This window comes from Marmota monax, unplaced genomic scaffold (genome assembly GCF_021218885.2).
Source record: "Marmota monax isolate L192 unplaced genomic scaffold, Marmota_monax_Labrador192_F-V1.1 WCK01_AAM20220418_F8-fsc00111, whole genome shotgun sequence".
NCBI classification, from domain to species: Eukaryota; Metazoa; Chordata; class Mammalia; order Rodentia; family Sciuridae; genus Marmota; species Marmota monax.
Window position 1 is genome coordinate 5,271,461 of NW_026695067.1, and position 25,159 is coordinate 5,296,619.

A 25,159-nucleotide genomic window follows, 5' to 3' on the forward strand; every position below is an offset into this window, starting at 1 on the left:
ATACATATCCAATTTCCCCATCTCTACTGCCATCCCCAGGTCTAAGCCATTACCATCTCTGGTCTACAACACTGCAACAACATTCTATATGATCTACCTGAATCCACTCATACTCCCCCACACTGCAGCCAGAGTGATCTTTGAGATGAAAATGCTCCTGCTTAAATCTTTTCAGTGGTTTCTTATTGGTTTTTAGATAATATTCACAAGACATCTGCCTGCCTCACCAGAAAGCCTCACCTCACGCTATCATTCCCTTTGTTTCCTAAACACCTATTGGCCTTCTCTCTAAACATTATAATGTTGAGATTTTTTTTTCCAAGTGTGGAGCCTTTCCGCATGTTGTGTCTTCTACCTAGAATATCTGTTTTCTTCTTTTACTTACTGTTGTCCAAAATACACAAAACATGTACACACATGCACACGCATCTTTTATAAGGTGTGTGTCCATAATCCAAAACCCCAGGGTCCACATCAAACAATCAATCAAACCAAGGTAACTGAATGACAGGTAATCGATGGTGTTAAAACATACCACCAGACCAAAAAATAATGACAGCAAGCCCTCAGAAAACTTAATATATACTAGGCACCATTTTAGGTAATTGATGTATATTAGTGATTTAATTCTCAAAACAATCCTATAAGATAGGACTGCTATCTATTATCTGTTTTCTCTCTGTTATTAAGATGATATTAAGATATTTTTATTTTAGGATAAACAAGATACAGAGGTTAAGTGGCTTAATCAAGTACATGGAGATTAGTGGCAAAGTTTGAACTCAGGGACTGGCAATGTGGCTCAATGGTAAAGCAAGTATTTAGCATGCAGGGCAGGAAGCCCTGGGTCAATACCTGTTGGGCCAGGGCTCGGCACACACATATACACGGCACATAGAAAGCTAAAATTCAAATTTAGTTCTGTGTGAGTGCTTGAGTAACAAAGAGCATGACAACTTGGTTATGGATGATTCAAACTTCACTTCCATAATTTACATAGTTATTTGGATATATATGTCCTCCTCTAAACTAAAAACATCAATTTATATCTTGCTCATTGCTAGAACCGTAGCACCCTGAATAGAGTCTAAGCATATGTCTGAAGCTCAATAACTTGTTTAATATAAGAATGTTTACTATTCCCTTGCATAATTATTTTGAGATTATAGTGGATTCCAATTATGCTTATTACTACACACACATCTTATGTAAGCTGTCGGCCTGCCCATTCCTCAACATGCCTGTCCTTCTGTGTCCTCTCCTCCTATCTTTTGCGACCACTGGTCATGATACTGCCTCCCCCGGGGTGTGAGCAGGCAGCCATGCCTGAATTTTGGCCTCACCTTCCACGTGGTGGAAGCGCTCTGCTCAACTTCTGAGCCAGGACCAGGTGGCTCTCCGGTACCCAACAGCATGAATCGGCCATACCGCTGCAGTGGCCACTGTGCAGCTTCTCCTCCCGGAAGGCCAAGGCCCAAGGCCACTTTTCCCGCCTGCGCCATGTCTGGGTCTATCACGCATAGCCTGCTGGGACCTGCCAATCTGTACAGCTAGCCAATCAGAAAGCGAAGCAATCCAAGACCCACCCTTCCCCTCAGCAGAAGCCAATAGGCAGGCTCAGGATGCTCTCCTAGAGGGTACTTAAGGCCTTAGGGTCTCTTTTCTCCATACGTGCCCAGCAGAAATGATCTCGATTTCTGTGATACTTATATGATAGTAGGTCTTGCGGCTGCAGCAATGGAATGGGGCCCTTACCTTCCCTCAGGCAGCCCATGTCACTGTCCAACAGCTCTGACTCTTGGGGAAATTTTGCAAACTGGCTGACTCCTCGTGACTGCTGTACCCTGGCCAAGCCCCATCCCTGAGGCTGCCTGTACAAGGGTTTCCCTCTTTGCAGCAGCCTTTCAGATGACAGTATTCCAGCCTCACCATAACAGCCCCAGTTCTACCAGCCATTCAAGGAGTGGATTTATTTTCTCATCATTTTGTTCCCCCTGTAATACTGCCCCAGACTGTCATTTTTTTTTTCATCCCAAGAAAGGAGCAGATGGGTAGGGGGCGGCCCGCAACAAAAGCAGCAGGTACAACTAAACGACATTTCTGTGTGATTTATAGTGGACCAAGCACTTCTACATCTGTTATTTCATTTACCTTCCAATAACCTTGTGGTGAACTGAAGAAGCAAAATGGGGAGTGTTACCCCCATGGAATAGAGGGAGACAAAATAAGGTCCAGAGAGTAGACGTGATTTATCCAAGGTTACACAGTGAGTGAATGCCAGAGCCAGAGTAGAACTGCGAATTCCACAATTTCTCCCAAATGTCAGCCCCAACTTGCAAAGAATTTAGGCATTCAGAGTCTGTGTCAAGTCAGAAGCAAAGTATACAGAGGGTGGTGGCTATGTTAACCAAATATAAGATAAAATACAAACTATTTTTTAAACTATGCACACCAAAGTATATTAAATGCATAGACAATGTTTGGAAAGGTGGTAATTTATTCACTCTACAAAGCATCATGTATCCACAGTGTGCAAATAACTATGTCAGTCAGCATCTGGTTATAGAAAGAGGTAAGGTATCCATCTCACTTCTGGGACCTCAGGATCTAATAGGAAAACAAAACAAGGTATAAACACTTTAATGATACCTGACAGTTCATGAACTCCAAGGATTCAGATAAAGTAAAAATCTACCAACTGGGAATGCAGTGGTATTTGAGTTAGGACTTGAAGGGTGAGATTTCCCAAGGGATGGATGAAACTGGTATTCCTGATGCAGGGGGAGGTGAGGAGCAAAGTTGCAGAGATGAGGATAATGACATAACTAGAAAGAACATAAAGCTGTTTTTTAAGAAAGAGGGGATTACAAAGGTGAGTTGGGGCAAAAGATTATGGAACAGCAGCTAAGGAGCATGGATTTCTCATGGTAGGTAGTGAGAAATGTGGAAAATATGGACAGGGGAGTGACACTATCCTAGTGGTAGTCCAGTTAATTGCTCAGTGGCATATGGAATAAGTTGGATTAAAGGCAAGGGGAGTTTGTTATCTTATCTTTTCATTAGTCCAGCAAAGCTTACCCAAGGAGTCAGATTTCAGAAACTTCTTCTGAAGGTCCTTAAATGACACAGCAACACTGTACTTAATATAGTAGGACATGGTTAAAAGCTTGGTTGGAATCCCAAGTCTGTCACTTGCCAGCTGTGTGACCTTGGAGAAGACATTTAACTTCTTTGTAAAATAAGGTTATTAAATCATTAATCTTTCAGAGTCATTGAGAGGATAAAATAAGAACATACATGGGAAAACACTTGGTAAATTGCAAAGTAGTACATGTGTTGATACTTTCTGTTTCCAGGGTTAAAGTGACTTTCCATGGGCTTGCTATAGGAAGGGAGGATGGGAATGGGAGCCTGACATTGGGTCTCAGAGGCACTCACCTTCCAGGTCCAGGGCTGCAGCTGCTGTCAGACACCCTTCACAGGAGCAGATGGTGCTCACAGTTGGGACCCTGTCAGTGCCCAAGGACACCCAGGGCCCTGCTGGGTTCCCACCTGCAAGCTCTCTTCCTAGACAATGCACCTGTACTCAAGCTTCTGGGGCCACCAGTGTCTGCCAAGAACAGGTAATGTCTGCAAAGGGAGATATGATAAAGCCACTGCTCAATCCACGGAGACTCATACAAATTTATAATATTAACAACCCTTAAGGGGACCTAAGCAATGTACAAGACACTGGGGATACTGTAGAGAATAAAACAGAGCTTCTGCCCGCCTATAGCTTACACTGTAGGGGTGGGATGGGGTGGGGGAAAACACTTAACAAATCACTTCATATTTTTAATGTTCAATATCTGTTCTTTTTTAAAAAATGAACTGTAATATTTATTAAGGTACAACTTCATACAATACAAAGCACAGTGCTGGGGATATAGCTCAGTTGGTAGAGTGCTCACCTCACATGCACAAGGCCCTGGGTTCAATCCCCAGCACTATAAATAAATAAATAGCACAGATCTCAAATGTTCAGCTATGAGTTTTTTAATGGTTTTTATTTTTTATTTATTTTTATTTTTTAGTTATAGTTGGACACAATACCTTTACTTTTATGTGGTGCTGAGGCTCGAACCCAGGGCCTCGCACATGCTAGGTGAGTACTCTACCACTGAGCCACAACCCCAGCCTCAGCTATGAGTTTTGACATTTATATACACTCATGTAACCATCATACAAAATAAGATATAGAGCATTTCTAAAACCCCCCAAATTCTCATGTAAGTACCTCCCTTCAGTTAACCCCCGACCCAACAAGGACAACCACTGGTCTGATTTTTATCACACAGTTAAGCTTTCCTGTCCTGGGTCTTTATATTTGAAACCATACAGAATGTACCCATTTATATCTGCTTCTTTGCTCAGTGTAATTTTTTCTTTTAGCTCCATTCATTTTATATCAATTGTTCATTCTTTCTTTTTTAAAAAAATATTTTTTAGTTGGTGATAGATCTTTATTTTTTTTTTTATTTATACATCTTGCTGAGAATCAAACCCAATGCCTCACACATACCAGGCAAGTGTGCTACCACTGAGCCCCAGCCCCAGCCCCTGTTCATTCTTTATTAATGCTGAATAGTATTCTAGTGTATGACTGTTTCACAATTTGCTTGTCACCTGTTGGTGGACATCTATATCATTTTTCAATGTGTTTTTATTTAAGCTGTTATGAACATTCTTGTACAAGTCTGTTTTGTAGATATGCACTGGCATTTGTTTTCAATAAGTACATACAAATGGAATTTCTGGGACCTAGAAAGATATATATTTAATTTCTTATTTCTTATTTTAATTTTAATTTCTTATTTAAAAAAAAAACTTCCAAAGAGTTCTCCAGTAGTGGTTGTACCATTTTGTACTGCCATGAGCAAAACATGGGAGTTCCAGTTGTTCTACATAGTGGGTGACATTTGCATTGTCATCTTTAATTTTAGCCACTCTGGTGAGTGTGCAGTGATTTCTCATAGTGATCTTAATTTGCATTTCCCTGATGATGAATCATGTTGAGTTCCATTTCAGATGCTTATTGGCCATTTGTGTATCTTAGATTGTGAAATGTTTTCAAATCTTTTACCATTATTTATTTGTAGAAATTCTTTATATATTTTAGATACCAGTCCTTTGTTAGATATTTATAATGAAAATACTTTCTCATTCTGATTTGCCTATTCATTTTCTCAACAATGTTTGCAAAAAGCAAATATTTAATTTTGATGAACTGCTTTCTTAAATTGTCAAGGTTTGTTTTTTTTTGTTTTTTTGTTTTTTTGGTGTGTGTGTGTGTGCGTGTTACATTCTGACTAAAAGAATCTTACTGACTCTAAAGATGTACACATATTCTTTGAAAATTTTCTTCTAGAAACTTCATGTTTTGAACTTTTACATCTAGGTATATGTTCCTTCTTGCTTTTAATTGTGTGGAATGAGGTAAGGACAGATATTCAATACTTTCCATATGGATAGTCACTTAATGTATAATAGGATCAGGCTTCAGCCAACTACTGATGGAAATTGGCATATAAATATCCCAGTTTCCTCAGTCCTCAAGTGGAGTAACCCTGAGATTTATGTTATATCCTGTTTTCCAGAATACCCCAGTGGGATTAAGCTCCACATGGTAGGGGTTTGGGGGGGAAATTTTTAAATTTGTTTCCTAACTTACCTTCTTTGCCTCCCTCCCCTACCAGTTTTCTTTTGATCACCTCTTAAATGAATTACTTGCACTTGAATCCTTCTTCCAGGATCTGCTCCTGGGGAAGCATAAACTAAGATGGTAAAAAGCAAGACCAACAGTCCTTGCCCCAGAAGATTTAGATTAATATAGTTACATGCAAGCTCGTGGTGCAAAAGGCATTCAGAGGAGGAAGAAGTCATTCTCACATCCAAAGAAGACCCTCCCATGCCTTGCTGATAAGCAGTAACAGAACAACATGTGTGGTCCAAACTAATAAATGGCAGATGACTCTGAGCTAAAACATCTGTTATCAGATGGGGGGGGGGGTGGAAACTGGCCCCTGAAGTTTAAATATAAAAAAAAGTATTTACTTCCCTAAAAATTTTTTTCATCAAAAATCATTTTACTGTGTAACTCTCTTTTGAAGGTGATAATCAGCATCATTTCAGGAAGACACTGCAGAACTGGTTTTGAAACCCTAGCATGTCTCTTTCAAAGCAAACTAGGGACCCTAGCCATCCATAGGCTATTGAGTCAGCAAAGGAAATGATGGCTCTTGTTTCCTTGGATCCCCTAGGTGACAGAATGACAGAGGAATCTGCACCTTCGCTCTTCCTCCTGTGTCCCTCAGCAATAGCACACAGAGTGGTTGAGAACTGCAGAGCACTGTGGGGGGACTGAGGGGTTTTCCTGATTGCATCAGTGAAGCCAGATGAGCTGTCAGACCTGGGGATGCTGTGTATAGAGGGGTGTTCCCATGGAACTTATACTCACACTAGAAAGCAATTATTTTTGTTTCTGTTGTGTATCTTTCACATACAAAAACAGCTGCTCCATTGCAGGTAACTGAAGGGATTTCTATGCAATACAGAAAACCAACTTGTCCACAGGCTGCTGTTCATTGGCATAACATGAAAAGAGATTAATGCTGACTTTTCCCATTTATTAAAAGCACAGAGAATAATAAGCTAGTAAATATTGTTTGCCAGATGGTAAATTTGGGAACACACTTTACAAAGGTAGGTTGGCATCAGAAGTAAATCCTACAGAAAGACTAGGAACTCACACCTTGAAGAGAGGGATCGTATTTGATTTATGTTGGGATCTCGAGTTCCTGGCACAGGGTAGGTTCCCAATTTTTCTTTCAGTGAAAGGACTGCAAATGTTAAAATGAGAGAAAAGGGGTGATTTGAAAATCATTTTACATGCATAAAGGACTAACACGGGGAAATAGTTAATAACCCTTTCTCGTCTTTATATCCTCATGCATTGATGCTAAAGTTAAAGGAGAAAATTTTGTGTCTCAAAACCTTAATCTGGTAGTTGTGGAATGTCTAACCCTGACAGTTATAATTACATGGTCAATACAGGAACGTGGACCCCCTAGAAATCTTTTCTAATTTGATGCATCCTTTATTACATAGTTTATTGCCTGACCCTTGAGCCCACCTCTGTACAGTGAGGCTGCGAAATTTGCAATTTACCCCTCAGAGGACAGATGAAAGCATCCTAAAGAAAAGACTTTGTGCTGGAGAGTGACTCAGCAAAAGCATTTTGAGTTTAGTTGCTGGGAACCCTTTGAATAAAATAGCCTGAAGCCATTGCGACTATACCTCTAGCTGATGTTAGGTTAGAACTGTGTGAACTTGGGAACTCAGTTTAGGGGACCTTTGGGAATAGTTGGGGATGCTAACACTGTTTCCTCAACTTAAAGCTTTGCCTCTGAGGGCATCACCATGTTTCAGAATGAAAATCCTTTCCCAAGAGATAATTCTAAGGACAAATTGAGAGACCCAGAGGAAGAATGACTTTTGTTTTGTTTTGTTTTGGAGTGGTCATGTCAGTTTGACTAAACTGTTCATTAATTTATTCAGCAAAGATTTCTTGGACTGAATAGGTTTCAGGTCTTTTCTTGAAAATGCTTCTGGGTTGATAGAGGAACATACACAAAGAAAATAATTCCTAGCATAATATGAAAGATGCTCAATAAAGATAAGAACCAGGATTGTGTTGGTGCAAATGAAGAGTGATAAACTCAAATGAGCAGTTAGGAAGGTGTACAAAAGGGTAGATAATCTCTTTTATTTCTTGTGGTAAAAATCATCATAATGCAAAATTCATTATTTTAACTCTCCTAAAGTGTAAAATTGCGATGTATACTCACTACACTGATAATGTGGTCCAACCATCTCCACTATCTAGTTACAGAATGTTTCCATCACCCCCAAAAGAAACCCCTTGTCTATCAGCAGTCAGTTCCATTAATTCCCTCTCTCCAGCTGTTGGAAACCACCAATTTTCTTTCTGTTCCTATGAATTTACCTATTCTGAATATTTCATATAAATGGAATTATACAATATATGGCCTTCTATATTTGGTTTCTTTTACTTAGAATAATGTTTTCTTGTTGATGATTGCAGTGCCAGTGCTGGAACCAGGGCTTCATGCATGCTAGGCAAGTGTGAAGCACTCTATAGTGAGCTACACCCCCAGCCCAGCATATTTTTTTTTTTTAGTTGTCAATGGACCTTTAATTTATTTATTTATATGCGGTGTTGTGAAGAGAACCCAGTGCCTCACACATGCCAGGCAAGCACTCTGCCACTGAGCCACAAACCCAGCCCTCCACCCCCAGCATGATATTTTTAAGGTTCACTCATGTTATAGGGTGAATAAGTATCCATTCTTTTTAATGGATGACTAGTATTCCATTGAATAGATATACCACATCACATTTATCCATTTCTCAGTTGATGGACATTTGGATTATTTCCACATAGGTGGAGATTCTTGAATATCACTTTATTTATTTCAGGATAAAAGTGGCTTTGTTATTCTCTGATGAAACAAAGCAATACAGACTTTGAGGCAGCATTGTATAGTTAATTTCTCTCTTCAATAACTTCTCTCCAGATACATAGCAATGACAGGTCAAATATAAAAAAAGATAACCAAAAGGAGAAAACTGGGATCAAAGACAGGACAAGTATCTCTGGAACTAGAAATCCACAGTTGTGTGCAAAAAGGAATCCAGGGTCATTCTAGGTTCTGGCAGAAAAACAGGAAACAAAGAGCTCCATACCAGACGTGGAATAGAATCAGGCCCTCGGCAGGAAGCCAAGGAGCTGGAGTGGATACCCCTTTTAGGCTGCCACCCTACTGCTCGGTGTAGTTATTTCCAGGAACACAGAGGCTGAACGAGACATGTTGATAATGGTATGAGCAGAACCTGAGCCAAACCTCCTACAGGGCCTGGGACTGACTGTCCCCAGTGCGGCAGCAGAAGGGGTATTCTGAAACAGCTTATAGAACTTAGCTCTGGACGGGGTCTGGAGGACATGAGGGAGGCAGTAGTGCACTACTCCACTAATATAAAGTAAAGAAAGATGGAAAAATATAGAAAGCTTCCCACTTAAAATGACCCTGGAATTCAAAAGTCCAAAATGGGAGGAAATACAGTTCCAGGAAAGATGAACATCAGAATCAAAATAGGAATACGAACTCATTTCTCACAAATTAATTGTATATAACAGACTAACAGAAAGGCTTTAAAACAACCAATACTAGTATGACCTGCAACAACATAGTAAATAACATAACATTGAAAAAAGAAACCAAACACACATGAGTGCATAACACATACTTCCAATGCTGTAATGTGAAAAAAAAAAGCAGGATGGAGGTTATACTCAGAGGAGAGCCCAAGGAGATTCAGGAAATGTTATATTTCTTGACTTGTGTTCTTGCTACCCGGCACCCTAACTTTGCAAAAAGTCTTATTTTATGTATAATCACTACTCATCATCCACTGATTGTGTACTTGCAAATTTACCTACTCATTAATATTTATTTGTAAACACAAACCAATACTTAGTGAGCTTTGTGGCCATCTGTAGATGTATACAGTGAGGAGAAACATTTGAGTCATCACACATGTTCCCAGCTGAGGTCAGATAAAATGACGCTCTGCCCGGTTGTTTCAGCTCTCGTATTGTCAACCCATGTCTTTTTCACAGTCTATTTAGCACTATGTTGTTTGCGGGGAGGTAGGGATTATTTGCTTGTTTCTTGCCTTTGTGTGTGTGTGTGTGTAAACGATTCCATTGTTTAAAATGGACACCGATCACAGTGCTGAAGTGTGGTCTGATGTACAAGACTGTGATGTGCCTACAGAGGAAAGTGTGTGACAGTGAAATCTTATTCAGGCATAAGTTACAATGATGCTGGCAGTAAGTTTGATGTCAATGAATCAACCACATAGATACTAAGCGTGGTGTCATTAAACAGAAGCCCATAAAACAAGGTCATGTGTGGCTTGGTTGATGATAATGTGACCAGAGGCCTGTAGGAGCCTGATCCTATTTTTTGCCTGGAGCCATGGTTCAGCTGTCATTCATTCAGTGTTCGTGGTGATTTTACAGAATATAGCTTTTGCTCTCCAAAGATGGCGGCGAGGGGAGTGCATTACCCCCGTGTGCTGCTTCACTGTGTGGGAGTATGACAAGTCAGGACGGCTAAAGGATATCTTGTTAGGAATTTCCAGCAATAGTGGGGTGCGCCGGAACCTGGAGGAAGGATTTCCATCGCATGAGGATCGGCTACGGGGACTCAAACGCGAGAGGTTTGTCGCACGGAGGGTAACACTGCTTATTCAGCAAATCGCCCCGCGGCTAGAGTCTGCAAGGCGCGCTGGGATAGAGACGCAGGGTTACAGCGCTGCAGTTTCTGCCAGACGCGCAAGCACCGCACTCAGGGCTGAATTCTGGGTTCGAGACGGGGAAGGAAGCGGTCCATCTCGGTTCTCCACACCGGTCAGACCACAGAGGAGGCCAGCAGCCACCATGTTGGTAAACTGACGTCACCACACCTGTTTTTGACTGACCGCAGCTCATTCAGCCATAGAACAGGTAATTTCAGGCTGCAATTCGCCTGCGGCTTGCAGACAGATTGCTAGGGTTCAGCGCCTGGGGGCTTCTTAAAATCTGATCTTATCGGAGTGAACACGGAGCGCGGGGCGGCCGAGTCCCGGCTCCCGGAACCGTCCCGGAACCGCCCTGGCTCCGGGCTGCGGAGCCTGCGGAGGCTGCTTCTTGGACCCTGCTAATATCAGAGCAAACACGAAACACCAAGAAGCCGAATTCCAGCTCCCGGAACTGAGCCCGCGGGGACTGCTTCTTGGAGCTTACACTTATAGGAGCTTATACCGAGCACAGAGCGGCCGAGTTCCGGCTCCCGGAACCGTCCCGGAACCGCCCTGGCTCAGGGCTGCGGAGCCCGCGGAGGCTGCTTCTTGGACCCTGCTACTATCAGAGCATACACCAAACACTAAGCGGCCGAATTCCGGCTCCCGGAACTGAGCCCGCGGGGGCTGCTTCTTGGAGCCTACACTTATAGGAGCTTACACCGAGCACGGAGCGGCCGAGTTCCGGCTCCCGGAACTTCCCTGGACCGGGGCTAGGAGCCCGCGGAAACTGTGTCTCGGTCCGGGTCCTGCTGAGGGCAGGTCAGGACTCACCCATTGCTTGGGTTGCCTGGCAAGGGGAACGAAATGCTGCCATTCGCATAGGATACCAACATGGCAGAGATCTGATGTCAGCAGAAAGCGGTGGAGGAGAGATCTTCATCAATACCAGCGGTGACATAAGCAGTTGGTCTCCTGGTAAGGGGGGTGAGGCTCAGTCACCCGAGTCTCCTCAATTTGTCCTCGAGCCAGAGGGAAGGAGCCGGGCCGCCGCCAGCCCCCGGAGCAGGCCCAGCGGCTCGCCAGCGTGGTGACCGCGTGACCCCAATTGGAGAGGGGGCGGAGCGGAGCCGCCACCCACACCCGCCAGGTGGGCAGACCCACGACCCAGTAGTACATGGGCGTGGTAGGAGGGGCAGGGCAGAGCCGCCCTTCGCGCTGGCAAGGTAAACAGACCTGTGACAGCCTGGCGGGTCAGGCCCAGTGGCCTGCCAGTGTGGTACACACGTCACCCCAACTCGAGTAGGGGCAGAGCAGATCCTTATCCCATGCCCGGATCAGGCCCTGCCGGTGTGGTGGTCACGTGACCCCAATTGGAGTGGGGGTGGAGCGGAACCGCCACCCGTGCCCGCAGGGTGAGCAGACCAGTGATCAACCTGCAGATCAGGCCCAGGGGTCCGCAGGTGTGGTAGGAGGGGCAGGGCAGATCCGCCGCCCGCGCCTTCAAGGTAGGCAGACCTACAACAGACCGGCGGATCAGGCCCAGGAGCCTGCCGGCGGGGTACAAACACCACCCTAATTGGAGTAGTGACAGAGCAGAGTCGCCTCCCTTGCCAGGAACAGACCCAGCATCCTGCAGGCGGGGTAGTCACGACACCCCAATTGGAGTAGGGGCAAAGCAGAGCCTCCACTCGTGCCCGAAAGGTGGGCAGATCTGCGACCGACCAGCAGGACAGGCCCAGTGGCCTGCTGGTACGACAGACACGTCACCCCAATTGGAGTAGGGGCAGAACAGAGCCGCCACCAGCTCCCAGAACAGGCCCAGTGACCTGCCGGCGTGGTAGCCACGACACCCCAATTGGAATAAGGAGAGAGCAGAGCCGCCGCCCGCACCTGCAGGAAAGATACGCAAGCAGTATGAAAAGACAAGGAAAGAAAGGACCACAAGCAATGCAGGTCAACGCAACTTTAGAAGAGGTAACAGCTGCAGCAGATGGAATGTCAGATAAAGAATTCAGGATATACATGCTTCAGATGATCTGGAGTATCAAGGAAGACATTAAACAGCAAAATCAGACAATGAAAGATCACTTCGACAACGAATTACGCAAACAAATCCAGGAAGCAAAGGATCAACTATACAGGGAGATAGAGGTTATAAAAAACAAGCAATCAGAAATCCTAGAAATGCAGGAAGCAATAAACCAACTTAAAAACTCAATGGAGAATACTACCAACAGAGTAGAACACTTAGAAGATAGAACATCAGACAATGAAGACAAAGTATTTCAACTGGAAAAGAACATAGACAGCTCAGCAAGACTGTTAAGAACCCATGAGCAGAACATCCAAGAAATATGGGATAACATTAAGAGACCAAACTTAAGAGTCATTGGGATACAGGAAGGTACAGAGCTCCAAACCAAAGGAATGAGCAGTCTATTCAATGAAATAATACAAGAAAACTTCCCAGACTTGAAGAATGAGACAGAATCCCAAATCCTAGAAGCCTACAGGACGCCGAATGTGCAAAATCATAAGAGATCCACACCTAGACACATTATAATGAAGATGCCCAACATACAGAATAAGGAGAGAATTTTAAAAGCTACAAGAGAAAGGAAGCAGATTACATTTAGGGGCAAGCCAATCAGGATAACAGCTGATCTTTCAACACAGACTCTGAAAGCTAGAAGATCCTGGAATAACATATTTCAAACACTGAAAGATAATGGGTTCCAACCAAGAATTGTGTATCCAGCGAAATTAAGCTTCAGGATGGAGAATGAAATTAAAACCTTCCACGATAAACAAAAGTTTAAAGAATTCGCAGCTAGAAAACCATCTCTTCAGAATATAGCTTTTGCAAATGATGAGCAACTGCATAGAATTGTATGTTTCTTTATGATGTTGTACTTCAGCAGCATATAAAAATAAGTAAATAAAATAAAGGTCTAAAGTATTTTTAAAAAAACTATATGAGGAAAGGTAACTGATAAAGAAGAGCAGAGGAAGCTGCAGCCTGGAGCATTCAGGGGGGAGGAGGAACCCTGGAAAAAAGCCAAAATGTCAGCAGAGATGGCTGTATCTCCAGAGGGCAGGAGTTGGGTGAGAGGCTGAAAACAGATGGGTTAATTGAAAGTTTATAAACAGAACATCCTCTCAAAATGTGAGGGTAAAACCCTAGCCACAGGGCACCTCTCCCCAGGCAGAGCATCTTTGCAGAAAGAAATGATATATTTCCCATTTATGTGACATTGGAGACCACTCAGAGGAGAATCAAACTTCTTGAAAACCTAAAGCAAAACTTTTTAAAGCTCAACGTGTTGTATATCTCCAGCTTTTCAAATGCCTCATTTTTAATTAAAAACCAACAATAGATATTAGACATAAGATAAAAAAAAATCTCCACTACAAAAAAAGGAGCAATAAAAAGGATAAATAACACAAGTGAACACAGATAACATAGAAGAAGAAAAAAGATAATTAAAATCTTCAGTGAGAAATGAGAAACTATACATCTATAAAACAAGAACAGGTTGCTGTGAAGAAAAAAAAAGAAGCAATTAGAAAAAAAGGAGTGCTCAAAGAAAATTAAAAGTATATTGGACAAATGTAAATAAAAGAACAGTTGGAAAATAAAGTTGGGGTTTTCTCCTAGAAGTAGAACCAAAAGCCAAAGAAATAAAGCACATAAAAGAAAACAATGATCTCAAAGTTCCAGTGAGATCCTGCTAACCCCTTCTGATCTAAGTAGGTCATGAAAATTTGAGGGAGTTAAATTCCTATGAGGCAGTCAGTCTTTGGCCAATAGAAGCTAGAAGCCCATGGATAAACGTTTTCATTTTCTGTTCCTGGGGCAAATAATTCTGTGGTGGATCCATGTGGTTCCCAAAGGAATCTCTAGTGGGATCAAAACCCACAAGAGTTGCCTAAAAATCCCAGCAGCTAGAGAGGCTGAAGCAGGAAAAACACAAATTCAAAGCCAGCCTAAGCAATTTAGTGAAGCCCCAAACCTCCATCATGTCAGCTTAGGAAGTGAATTCCTCAACAAGACTCCTAAAGCGCCAGAAGTAAAATCAAGAATCAGTAAATGCGGGCTGGGTTTGTGGCTCAGTGGTAGAGTGCTTGCCTAGGACACGTGGGCACTGGGTTCTATCCTCAGAACCACGTAAAAATAAATAAATAAAATAAAGGTATTGTGTCCATCTACAAATATATATATATGAATCAGTAAATGGGGTGGTGTCAAACAAAAAGCTTCTTCTCAGTAAATGAAACAATCAAGAACATGAAGAGAAAGTCTACATAATGGGAGAAAAATCTTTGCCACCTGCACCTCAGAGCGTTAATCTCCAGGATACATAAAGAACTCAAACATAAAAAACTCAAAAAACAAACAAGTTGGGCATGGTGGCGCACACCTGTAATCCCATCAGTTTGGGAACCTGAAGCAGGAGGATCATGAGTTCAAAGCCAGCCTCAGCAAAAGTGAGGCACTAAGCAACTGAGTGAGACTTGTCTCTAAATAAAATACAAAATAGGGCTGGGATGTGGCTCAGTGGCTGAGGGCCCTTGATTTCAATCTCCAGTACCTCCCCCAAAAAACAAATACCCAGCCAACAAATGGGCAAAGGAACTGAGCAGGCACTGCCCAGAAGAAGAAATATGAATGGTCAACAAATATATGAAAAAGTGTTTGACATCACTAGCAATTAGAGAAATGCAAATTAAAACTACACTGAGATTTCATCTCACTCCAGTCAGAATAGCAATTATCACAGATACAAGTAACAGTAAATGTTGGTGAGGATGTGGGGGAAAAGGTACACTCATATACTGCTGTAGGACTGCAAATTGGTGCAACCACTATGGAAAGAAGTATGGAGATTCCTCAGAAAACCTGGAATGGAACCACCATTTGATCTAGTTATCCCACTCCTCAGTTTATACCCAAAGGACTTAAAACTAGCATACTATAGTGACATGGCCACATTAATGTTCATAGCAGTTCAATTCAAAATTGCTAAATATGGAACCAACCTAGGTGCCCTTCAACAGATGAATGGATTAAGATAAGTGGTATATATACTTACAATGAAATATTATTCAGCCATAAAGAAGAATGAAATTATGGCATTTGCTGGTAAATGGATGGAACTGGAGACTATGAGTCTAAGTGAAATGAGTGAAATAAGCCAATCCCAAAAATGTATATTGTTCTCTCTGATATTCTGATATTCAGATGCTGGCTCACAATAGGCTGGGTGGAGGGGAGAAGGAGAGGAGTGTCACCAGATTGGGGCAGGGGAAATGGGGAGGAGGTAGGGGGAACAGGAATGGGAAAGACAGTAGAATGAATCGAACATAACTTTCTTATGTTCATATATGAATACATGAACAGTGAAACTCCGCATCACGTAAAACCACAAGAATGGGAAGTTATATATCATGTATGTATAGTATGTCAAAATACCATATACTATCATGTATAACTAAAAAGAACAAATAAAAATAAAAAAATAAAAACAATTTAGTGAGGCCCTAAGCAACTTAGCAAGACCCTGTCTCAAAAAGAAAAAAAAAAAAAGAAAGAAAGCTGAAGATGTGGCTCAGTGGTTAAGCACCCCTGGGTTCAATCCCTGGTACCAAAAAAACAAACAAAAATATGTGGCTTGAATGTGGCCCATTCTGTACATATCCTTGGATTGGCTTCCCTTTTTTCCTCTTTCACTCTTCCCAGTCCTCCCACCTCTGTTTCATGAGATCACTTTCAAATTAACGGTAGTTGGCTGTCTATTTTCCTGGGTTCCTCATCTGTGGATTCAATTAACCATAGATTGAAAATAGATTTTTAAAAGTTGCATCTGTACTGAACATGTACAGACTTTTTTCTTCTTATCCTTTCTCCCTAAACAATGTAATATCACAACTATTTACATAGAATTTACATTTAGCTATTATAAGTAATTTAGAAGTGATTTAAACTAACTATATGGGAAGATTGTGTAGGCTAAACCCAAGTATTAGACCATTTTACACAAGAAACTTGAGCATCTGTGGATTTTGTTATCTACAGGGATCCTGCCACCAAATGTCAATGGGGACCATGGAACCCCTGGACTAGATCTTTTTTAAAAAACTTTTTTATACCTTCCTTTTGTTTATTTAGAGTTTGTTGTTGTTGTTGTTGTTGTTGTGCTAGAGATTGAACCCAGTGCCTCACACGTGCTAGGCAAGCACTCTACCATTGAGCCACAGTCCCAGCCCTGGACTCAGTCTTGATTTATGCTTTTAGAGGGAATTTAAGATAAGACAAAAATTCCAAAATATTTCATTATTACAAAAAAAATCCTGCTAAAAAAATCCTACTTTATTCTTTTACACGTTTCCTGTGACCATCCATGTGTGAGTTATTCTCTGGGGTGCAAATCTGAAAGTAGAACTCTTTAGTCACATAATGTGTGCATTTTCAATTTCATTTGAAATTGACAGGTTACTTTCCCATGTAAATAGTCTAACTTACATATTGTCCTCAATGTTGAAAATTCCCATTTCTTTATATTCTCTTTAGTGTTGATATGGTCTGATTTCATACTTTGCCAATAACATAGAACCTCATTTTATTATTTTTAAATAACAATATTTATTTGAATGCTTATAGCATACCAGATTCTGTTCTAAGCATTTATAATGAGCTAATACCATGTTTTTATTAGTGCATTATGGTTGTACATGATATTGGGATTCATTTTGAAAAATAGGAATGCTTCACGAATTTGTGTGTCATTGAGCAGGGGCCATGCTAATCTTCTCTGTATCATTCCAATTTTAGTATATATGCTGCCAAAGCAAGTGTTCATTATTTTTGATGTGCATTCCCTTGATCACTATCAAAATTAAGTATTTTTATATGTTTATTGCTCATCTTATTTTCCCCTTATGTGAATTGCTTATTCATATCCTCTGCACATTTTTTTTTGCTTTCATCTTTTTCTTATTGATTTACAGCAGTTTTTCAGATATGCTAGGTACTATTCCATTATCTGTTAAATACTCTGCAAATGTTTTATCCCAGTGTTTTACTTGTTTTCTAATTTCTCCTATGATACTTAGGGCTTGTTAATTTTTAACGTAATCAAATTATTTTTTTCCTTTTATTGTTTGAGATTTTTTAGTATAATTTTTCGTGTCTTGTTTAAGAAATCCTTTTTTGTGTGTAGAGTTTTGTTATTTATTTATTTATTTTGGGCACTGGGGATTGAATACAGGGGCACTCAACCACTGAGCCACATCCTCAGCTCTTTTTGTGGAGACAGGGTCTCGCTAAGTTGTTTAGGGCCTCGCTAAGTTGCTAAGTCTAGCTCTGAACTTGCAATCCTCCTGCCTCAGCTTTAGAAGCCACTGGGTTACAGGATGTGCTACCATGCTGGGCCTGTGGAGGTATATAATGATATTTATTATTTTCCTTTTTTATAGTCTTACATGTTAGTTTTACCTTTGGGTCTTTAATATATCTGGAATTTATTTTCAAGTATTATGTGGGGAAGTTTTGTTTTTGAGCTAACAAGCATCTAGAAGAAACATTCCTTTGCATTCAAAAATGCTTCTTGAAGAGACATTTTGGCATTTTGAATAATGTACATTTGTCAGAATGTACCTAGAAATGGAAGAAAGGTAGAGAAGGGAAATAACCATAAAGAAACCAGAGAAATTTCACATGTCATCCAAATGTGAGTACTAAGACCTTATTTGGGCAAAGCAATCATACAAAAACCACTTCAAAAAGTTTTCAGAAGGTCTCAATTGTCTACAGGTGGCACATTAGTGAGTATTTTTGGATTCACTTCCATTATTCAGTTGAAATATGCTCTGAAAAAATTGCAAAAACTGTGAAAGGGGAAAATAAGTAGCTTCAATCAGCAAAAAAAAAATGGGGAAAGGTTTGTGGCAAGAAAATTATATTTAAAAGACTAAGTGAAAGCATTTAAGGATTTTCTACTGGTTTGGAATAAATAACCTATATTCATTCATTCATTCAACAAACATATACTGAGCACCTGCTCCATTCCAAGGACTGTCCTAGAGGTATAGGAGATAGAGAAATGAGTAAGTCCCTCTCCTTCGGTTCAACGAGCTCCTTCTAGGCAAAGAGACAAATATGTAAGGAAATGACTCATCATTCTATATGATGAACTAAATGAAAGCAGACTATTCAAACTTAACATAGAGCAGGAGCAATGAAGTATCTAGTCTGGGGAGGTGGAGGTGTTCCTGGAGAAGCCAGCATCTGAAGAACTACTTAAGGGTGAACAGTGGTTGGCCAGGTGGACCAGAGGGTAGGTATGAGGTACCTTCAAAGACATTGCAACGGGAGAGAGCAAAGGAAGCAGACACAGGAGAGGCAATTGTGCCTCCAGAGGGTAGGGAAGGGTCTGAAAATGTCACACACAAAAATCAACTCCAGCCAGGCACAGTGGCACATGCCTGTAATCCCAGCAACTTGGGAGGTTAAGGCAGGAGTTCAAAGCCAGTCTCAGCAACTTCGGGAGGCACTTAGCAACTCTCAACAAGACCCTGTCTCTAAATAAAATATTTAAAAAAGGGAATGCGGATGTGGTTCAGTGGTTAAGCACCCTTGGGTTCAATCCCCAGTACTAATAAATAAATAAATAAACTCCTCCCAAATTCTGTTGCAATGTGAACTCGTCTTAGTTCCGAAGACAAGTTACACATTTAGCAAGAAAACAAATGTGGACAGAAATCGACCTTCTTTTGCATCTATGTCTAGATTTCATTCATCCTTTTTGTTAAGCACCAGTTTGTGCCAGGTGCTTAGAGATACTCAGGAACTCTTATGAAAAGAGAGACAGAAATACAGATGTTAATAAGACAGGACCTCCAGGCTGGGGATGTAGCTCAGAGGTAGAATCTTTGTCTAACATGCACAAGGCCCTGGGGGCAATCCTAGTACTAAAAAAATGAAAGAAAGAAAATAGACTAGACATAGCCTATTGTAGTAGTCCTGCGTAGGAAGTGGTACCCAGGTACTGTATTAAAAATAGTGCCTGATTCTGTCTGGGAGAATCAGGAAAGATAGACTGAGGAATGGGGTCCTTGAGCTGAGGCTTGACAGGTAAGTTGGCCAGGCAGAGAAGTAGGAAGTAGATCATTGCAGATGGTGACTATGGGATGTTATGCTATAAACATGGTCACCTTGCTTCTTTTAACTGCAACTGTCTCAGCCATAACACCCGCCCAGGGAAGAGAAGCAAAGCCATCCTTGGAAGAATGATGGCTATAGAGATGTTCTCCTCATCGTTATATAGTGTCCTATGAAGTAGCCAATCACAAAATTACCCAATTAGGATTTAGCCAATCAGACAGTATCCCTCAAGAATTCAGAGAATGTGCTGCTTTGGTGGCACACACCTGTAATCTCAATAAGTTGGAAGACTGAGGCAGGAGGATCACAAGTTTGAGGCCTGCCTCAGCAACTTAGTGAGAACCTGTCTTAAAAATAAATAAATAGAACTGCGGATGAGCCTCAGTGGTAGACTGTCCTGGGTTCAATCCTAAATTTAAAAAATAAAAATAATTTAGAGAATGCAAATTGGAGTGTCTAGTTAGAGTAGGAGGATAATGGAGCCAGCACTCAGATAGAAAAAGGGATGTGGTTAGAGTGTCTGGTGCCTAGAGTCCCCTTGGGCCCTGAACAATATTTTTTTTTTCTTTTCTATTTTCTTTTTATTTTTGATACCAGGAATTGAACCCAGGGGTGCTTAACCATTGAGCTACATCCCCAGCCCTTTTTTTATTTTTTATTTTGAGATGGTCTTGCTAAATTGCTGAGACTGGCCTTGAATTTACAATCCTCCTGCTTTAGCCTCCCCAATCACTGGGATTACAGGAGTGCACCACTGTGCCTGGCCCTGAACAGCTTTTTGATTAAGATTCAGTCCACATGTTTCCTTACAATAAGGCTTCTTACTTTCTAGTAGTTTTATTACTCCAGATCTTGAAGCTAAGCCCTGCATGCCTACATATGTAGTGTACAAGGTACTGGAGGGTTGATTAGTCTAATATTTCAGGGCAATTCAAGGTAAGGCATAAGGAAGGCCATAAGCATGAATATTTACTGAGTGCTTACTATGTGCCAGGAATTGTTTTGGGTGCTTCACAAATATGAATGAATCTACTCTTCAAAATAACCTCCACGAAGTATTGTAGCCCCATTTTATCATTAAGGAATCCAGGGTACAGAGAGGTAAATCAGCATACCCAAGTTTGCACAGCTAGTAAGTGACAAAGGATTTGAACACAGGCAGTTTGGTTCTAGAACCATCAAACTTGGCCCCAAATCAAGCTGCTTCTGTAGAGTTAAGAAATGGTGCTGTGAAGGTAGGCAGGGACAGATGATGAAAGACTTTGCTAAGAAGTCTACATGATTCAACAGAGAGTTCTGCATTTATGTGCTTTACATAGTACATTTCTGTTTGAAGATTCATTTAGATACAGGATTCTGCTTCTAAAACTGCTAAAGGCAATGGCAATGACCTAGGAATTTTAAGCTAGTGGGTGTTTGGGTCTGATTTGTCTTTCAGAAAGATCATGCTGGGAGCAGTGTGGAGAAGGAATTGGTAATATCGCAAGCAGGGACAAGCCGTGGTCTGGATGAGAGATGAAGAGGTTTGATGTAGAACAGTGTAGTGGGAATGAAAAGCAGAAGTGGGTGTGAGGTATATTTAGGAGGGAAATCAACAGGACTGAAGAGGCTCATTGGATGTGGAGGAAGAGAGAGAATTTGGGGTCCCAAGTGACTACTCGAGGGTACTCGTCACACACATGCACATCCACTGGTGGGCACATGCTATGCATAGAGGAGCGCGGTTAATGCTGGGGAGGAGTGAGCATCCTCAGATTCACAAATGCATTTCCATGCTAGGTGACGTCACTCATGGTTATAGCTACAAAGCTCCTTTTCTCCTCTTAGTCTTTATCAGAATCCTGACATGAAATGAAATGTTGCTCTATCTATTACAGATAGGTTTATTGTCCATCCAACTAAGTGGTTCTCTGCATGGGCCATGCCATCACATCCTCTACAAAGGAAGGGTTGAAAATTTGTGGAGGCGATTTTAGTTGTTCAGTGACCCAGGCCTGCTATAGATCTTCAATTCTCAGGGACCAAACTGCTAAACATCATTCAGTGAAAAATCAGTCTAGCCAAAATTTCTGAGAAATAAGAACTTGGTCATGAAAGAGACCTTGGTTTGAAACAGCCCCTCCTCTTAGCAGGTAGGGTCACTTAGTTAATATCTTTGAGCCTTAAGATGAGAATCTGTCACCTGCCTGCCAGACTTCTCATAAGGATTCAGCCAGGTAGCATGGCATGTGACATATATGGGGTTCTTGGGAAGAAGAGTTTCCCTTCTTTGTTTAGAACATCATATCCCTTTTTTCGGCTTCCTCTTATGGGTCATGAACCAGTGTGCTAATTTCCAAGAAGCAAATGTTGTTCCCACCCCTCTCATGATCCCGGGCACTAAGTAGGCCTGTGCAGTCCACTTAGGGGTATGTGATTGACAGCAAAATGTCCCTTGAAATAACTCGTGAACAGCTTGTGGAAGTTGAGCTGTCAGAAATTCCAGCTCAGAAAGAGCTGTTTCCAGCACTGGTGACTGTCAGCCTGTTATATTTATAGAGACGGGGGCAGTGTGGATGAATGGATGGTTCAATACGAGAACCGGGGTGAAATCATGAAGAGGTCAGTGACTATGTCCTTACTTCAGAAATCAGAGAGCTAATTGTCCTGTAAGGGCATTTGTAAGCCCCTTGGTTGTCTCAGGGTTTTTTTTAACCAGTCTCTTGAGATGGTAATAAAAGATACTTATTACTGATTAACTCCCTACTATGTTCCAAGTCCTGAGCTAGACATTTCATTTTCTTGACTTCTGTGCTGTAGTCTGGATATGGGTTCCCCGCCCCCCAAAGACTCAGATTTTGGAGGCTTGAACCTTTGTGTGGTGATATTGAGGTGACGGAATCTTTAAGAGGTGAGGTCTAGTGGGACATGGTTAGGTCATTGTGGGCACAGTTCTGGGAATTACTGAAATTACCTTTTCACAAACTAACTGGGAACCCCAGTTAGTTTGTGAAAAGGTAATTTGTTGTAAAAGAATGCACCTGATCACTGGCTTACTTTCTTGCCATGTGACCTCTCCCTCTGACAAGCTCTTCAGCCATGATACCATTGCCATTATGTGACACAGGCAAGGGGGGCTTCACCAGAGGCCCAACAAAGGAGATCATCCATCTTAGACTTTCAGCCTTCAAAACTGTGAGCTAAATAAAATTCTTATCTTTATATATAACCCAGACTCAGGTATTTTGTTATAGCAATGGAAAACTGACTAATATACTAAATGTTTATTTTAAAGTCAATTCTTAGTATGTCTCAATATCTCTTCACGAAATGCAACAGAGGACCAGGAAGGTATTTTAGTTTTGCTCTCTTTAATCTGCACCTCTGTTGGTGTTTGACAGTGACCCTTATGATCTCCCTTGAAGGTACATGCTGGTAGTAGGGATCCTTATGTCCTGGCATGGTGATGGGCTAGGTGAGAGTGAGCTAGTGAGTGGCTGAAGGTAAAGTAGAAAATGTACATGATATTTGTAGCTGATAGTGACTGTTAAATGAAAATGACTGTAATTGTGGCTCAGGTCACTAACAAAGTGTAATGGCCAGTGACCATCTCCACCATTGTTTGTGTTCCTCCCTCAGATTGATTGATAACAGTGTCATATTACTCATTAAATATTTTTAGTATCACCCCTAATTGTATCATCAGCTTAAAGTTGATTTCAGAATGCTGTCCTTATTCTATACATTACTATGTAAGAGGCTAGTAAAAGCAGTTTGTTACTTTTTCTGCATATGAAGAATATTATTATGAGCATAAAGGAGCATTATTACATTTATGGCTTTTAAATCTCTCAAAGAAATACATGTTTATTCTAAAATTTTATAATATACTTAAATACAATTACTTGTTAGCTTCTCAGTCAACATTCATTTTCTTTTCTCTTCTTCCTAATAATATCCAGAATTTTTTTCCAGGTGTCTACCCCTCCCCGTTGTAGACCATCTGCTTTGAGGGTCCTGTTTGGACTAAGATTACTCAGAATAATGGTTCAGAGATGGAGATGTGACACAATATGGTCAAGGAGACTCCAGCATCAATTGTCTGTGGCTTATGAGAAAGACATTTCCTATATGTAAAAACGTGGATGTGTAACCGATGTGATACTGCAATCTATATACGGGGTAAAAATGGGAGTTCATAACCCACTTGAATCTAATGTATGAAATATGATATGTCAAGAGCTTTGCAATGTTTCGAACAACCAATAAAAAAAGAAAGAAAGACATTTCCTTTACTTTTGAAAGAGCTGCCAAGAGAAGAGTCCTGGCTCCAGGGCAGCATGGTATGATGGTATGTGAATGCACAGACTGAAACTTCTGTGGCCATTCTGACACCATGCAGAGAACCAACCTTAGAGAAAAGCTGAAGCCATGGAAGAGGAAAGGAAACGGGTTCCTGATGGCAAGCCCCTAAACCAAATCATCCCTGAAGCTCACTCCACCTCTGGCCTTTTCAGTTATTTGAGGTAGTACTCTATTTTCCAAGCCAGTTCAAATTGAATTTTCCATTTCTTACAATTGAAAGAATCCTAAGTGGCACACTACTAAAATAGATTTATAAAAAATAGTTAACCACCCACAATTCTTTTTTTTTTTTCAGTAGTGGCGGTTGAACCAAAGGGTATCATACCATTGTGCTACATCCCCAGCACTTTTTTAAGATCTCACTAAGTTGCTGGTCTTTAACTTGCAATCTTCCTGCCTCAGCCTCCCAAATAGCTGGGATTACAGGTTGTGCCACTGCACCAGCTTAACCTCACATAATTCTGTCAAATTCTCTCTCTCCCAAATTCTCTTTCCCTCCCTCCCTCCCTCCCCCCCCCCTCTCTCTCGCTTTCCTCCCTCCCTCTAGAAACCACTTGGAATTCTTTCCCTCTTACTCTCCCTAAACAGAAGAGAACAACAATCATCAATGGGAAATGGCAGTTGCAACAAAACAACACCAAGCACCTGTTCACACTGCACCTCCTTGGTTTCTGGTTCTTTATGCAATCAGAGAAACTTCTCTAGTAAGTAATTATAGAAATAATACTTAAGGCCAGGTGCGGTGGTGTTCACCTATAATCCCAACTGCTTGATGGCTGATGAGGCTGATGAGGCAGGAGGATTGAGAGTTCAAAGCCAGCCTCAGCAACTTATCGAGGCCTTAAGTAACTCAGCGAGAACTTATCTCTGTATAAAATATTTTAAAAACGCTGGGGATGTGGCTCAGTAGGAAAGCACTCCTGGATTCAATCTCTGGTACCAAAAAAAAAAAAAAAAAGCCTGAAAGTATAGTATTAGTATAGTATATTTTCTTAAACCTTTCCCCTCCCTTGTAGGCATATACATTTTTTTTTCACAAGTGATAATTTATACAGTCATATGTCCCCCCTCTCTTTCTAGCATTCTATCATAAGCTTTCTCCTTGCCATTAATTTTTTTTGTTAAGCATCTTTTTTTTTAGTATAGTAAAGAACAAATAACTCAAAATTTACCATCTTAACCATTTTTAAGTGTACTCTATAGTAACATTAAGGATATTCACATTGTCACAGAACAGATCTC

The 25,159-nt window shown here is 41.2% G+C and overlaps 1 protein-coding gene and 2 pseudogenes across 1 annotated transcript in view; all 3 read right to left on the reverse strand.

The window, feature by feature from the left end:
* Rec114 (REC114 meiotic recombination protein) overlaps positions 1–1,622 on the reverse strand; it is a 112,588-nt gene extending 110,966 nt beyond the window's left edge. The window contains exon 1 of the mRNA XM_046427914.2: positions 1,344–1,622. Coding sequence (XP_046283870.1) covers positions 1,344–1,502 — 159 coding nt within the window. The 5' untranslated portion in view covers positions 1,503–1,622. The remainder of the gene's footprint in view (positions 1–1,343) is intronic.
* A 15,540-nt stretch (positions 1,623–17,162) lies between these two features.
* LOC124081777 (U6 spliceosomal RNA) lies at positions 17,163–17,262 on the reverse strand (annotated as a pseudogene).
* Positions 17,263–24,466: 7,204 nt separating this feature from the next.
* LOC124081775 (small nucleolar RNA U3) lies at positions 24,467–24,653 on the reverse strand (annotated as a pseudogene).
* Between the last annotated feature and the right edge of the window lie 506 nt (positions 24,654–25,159).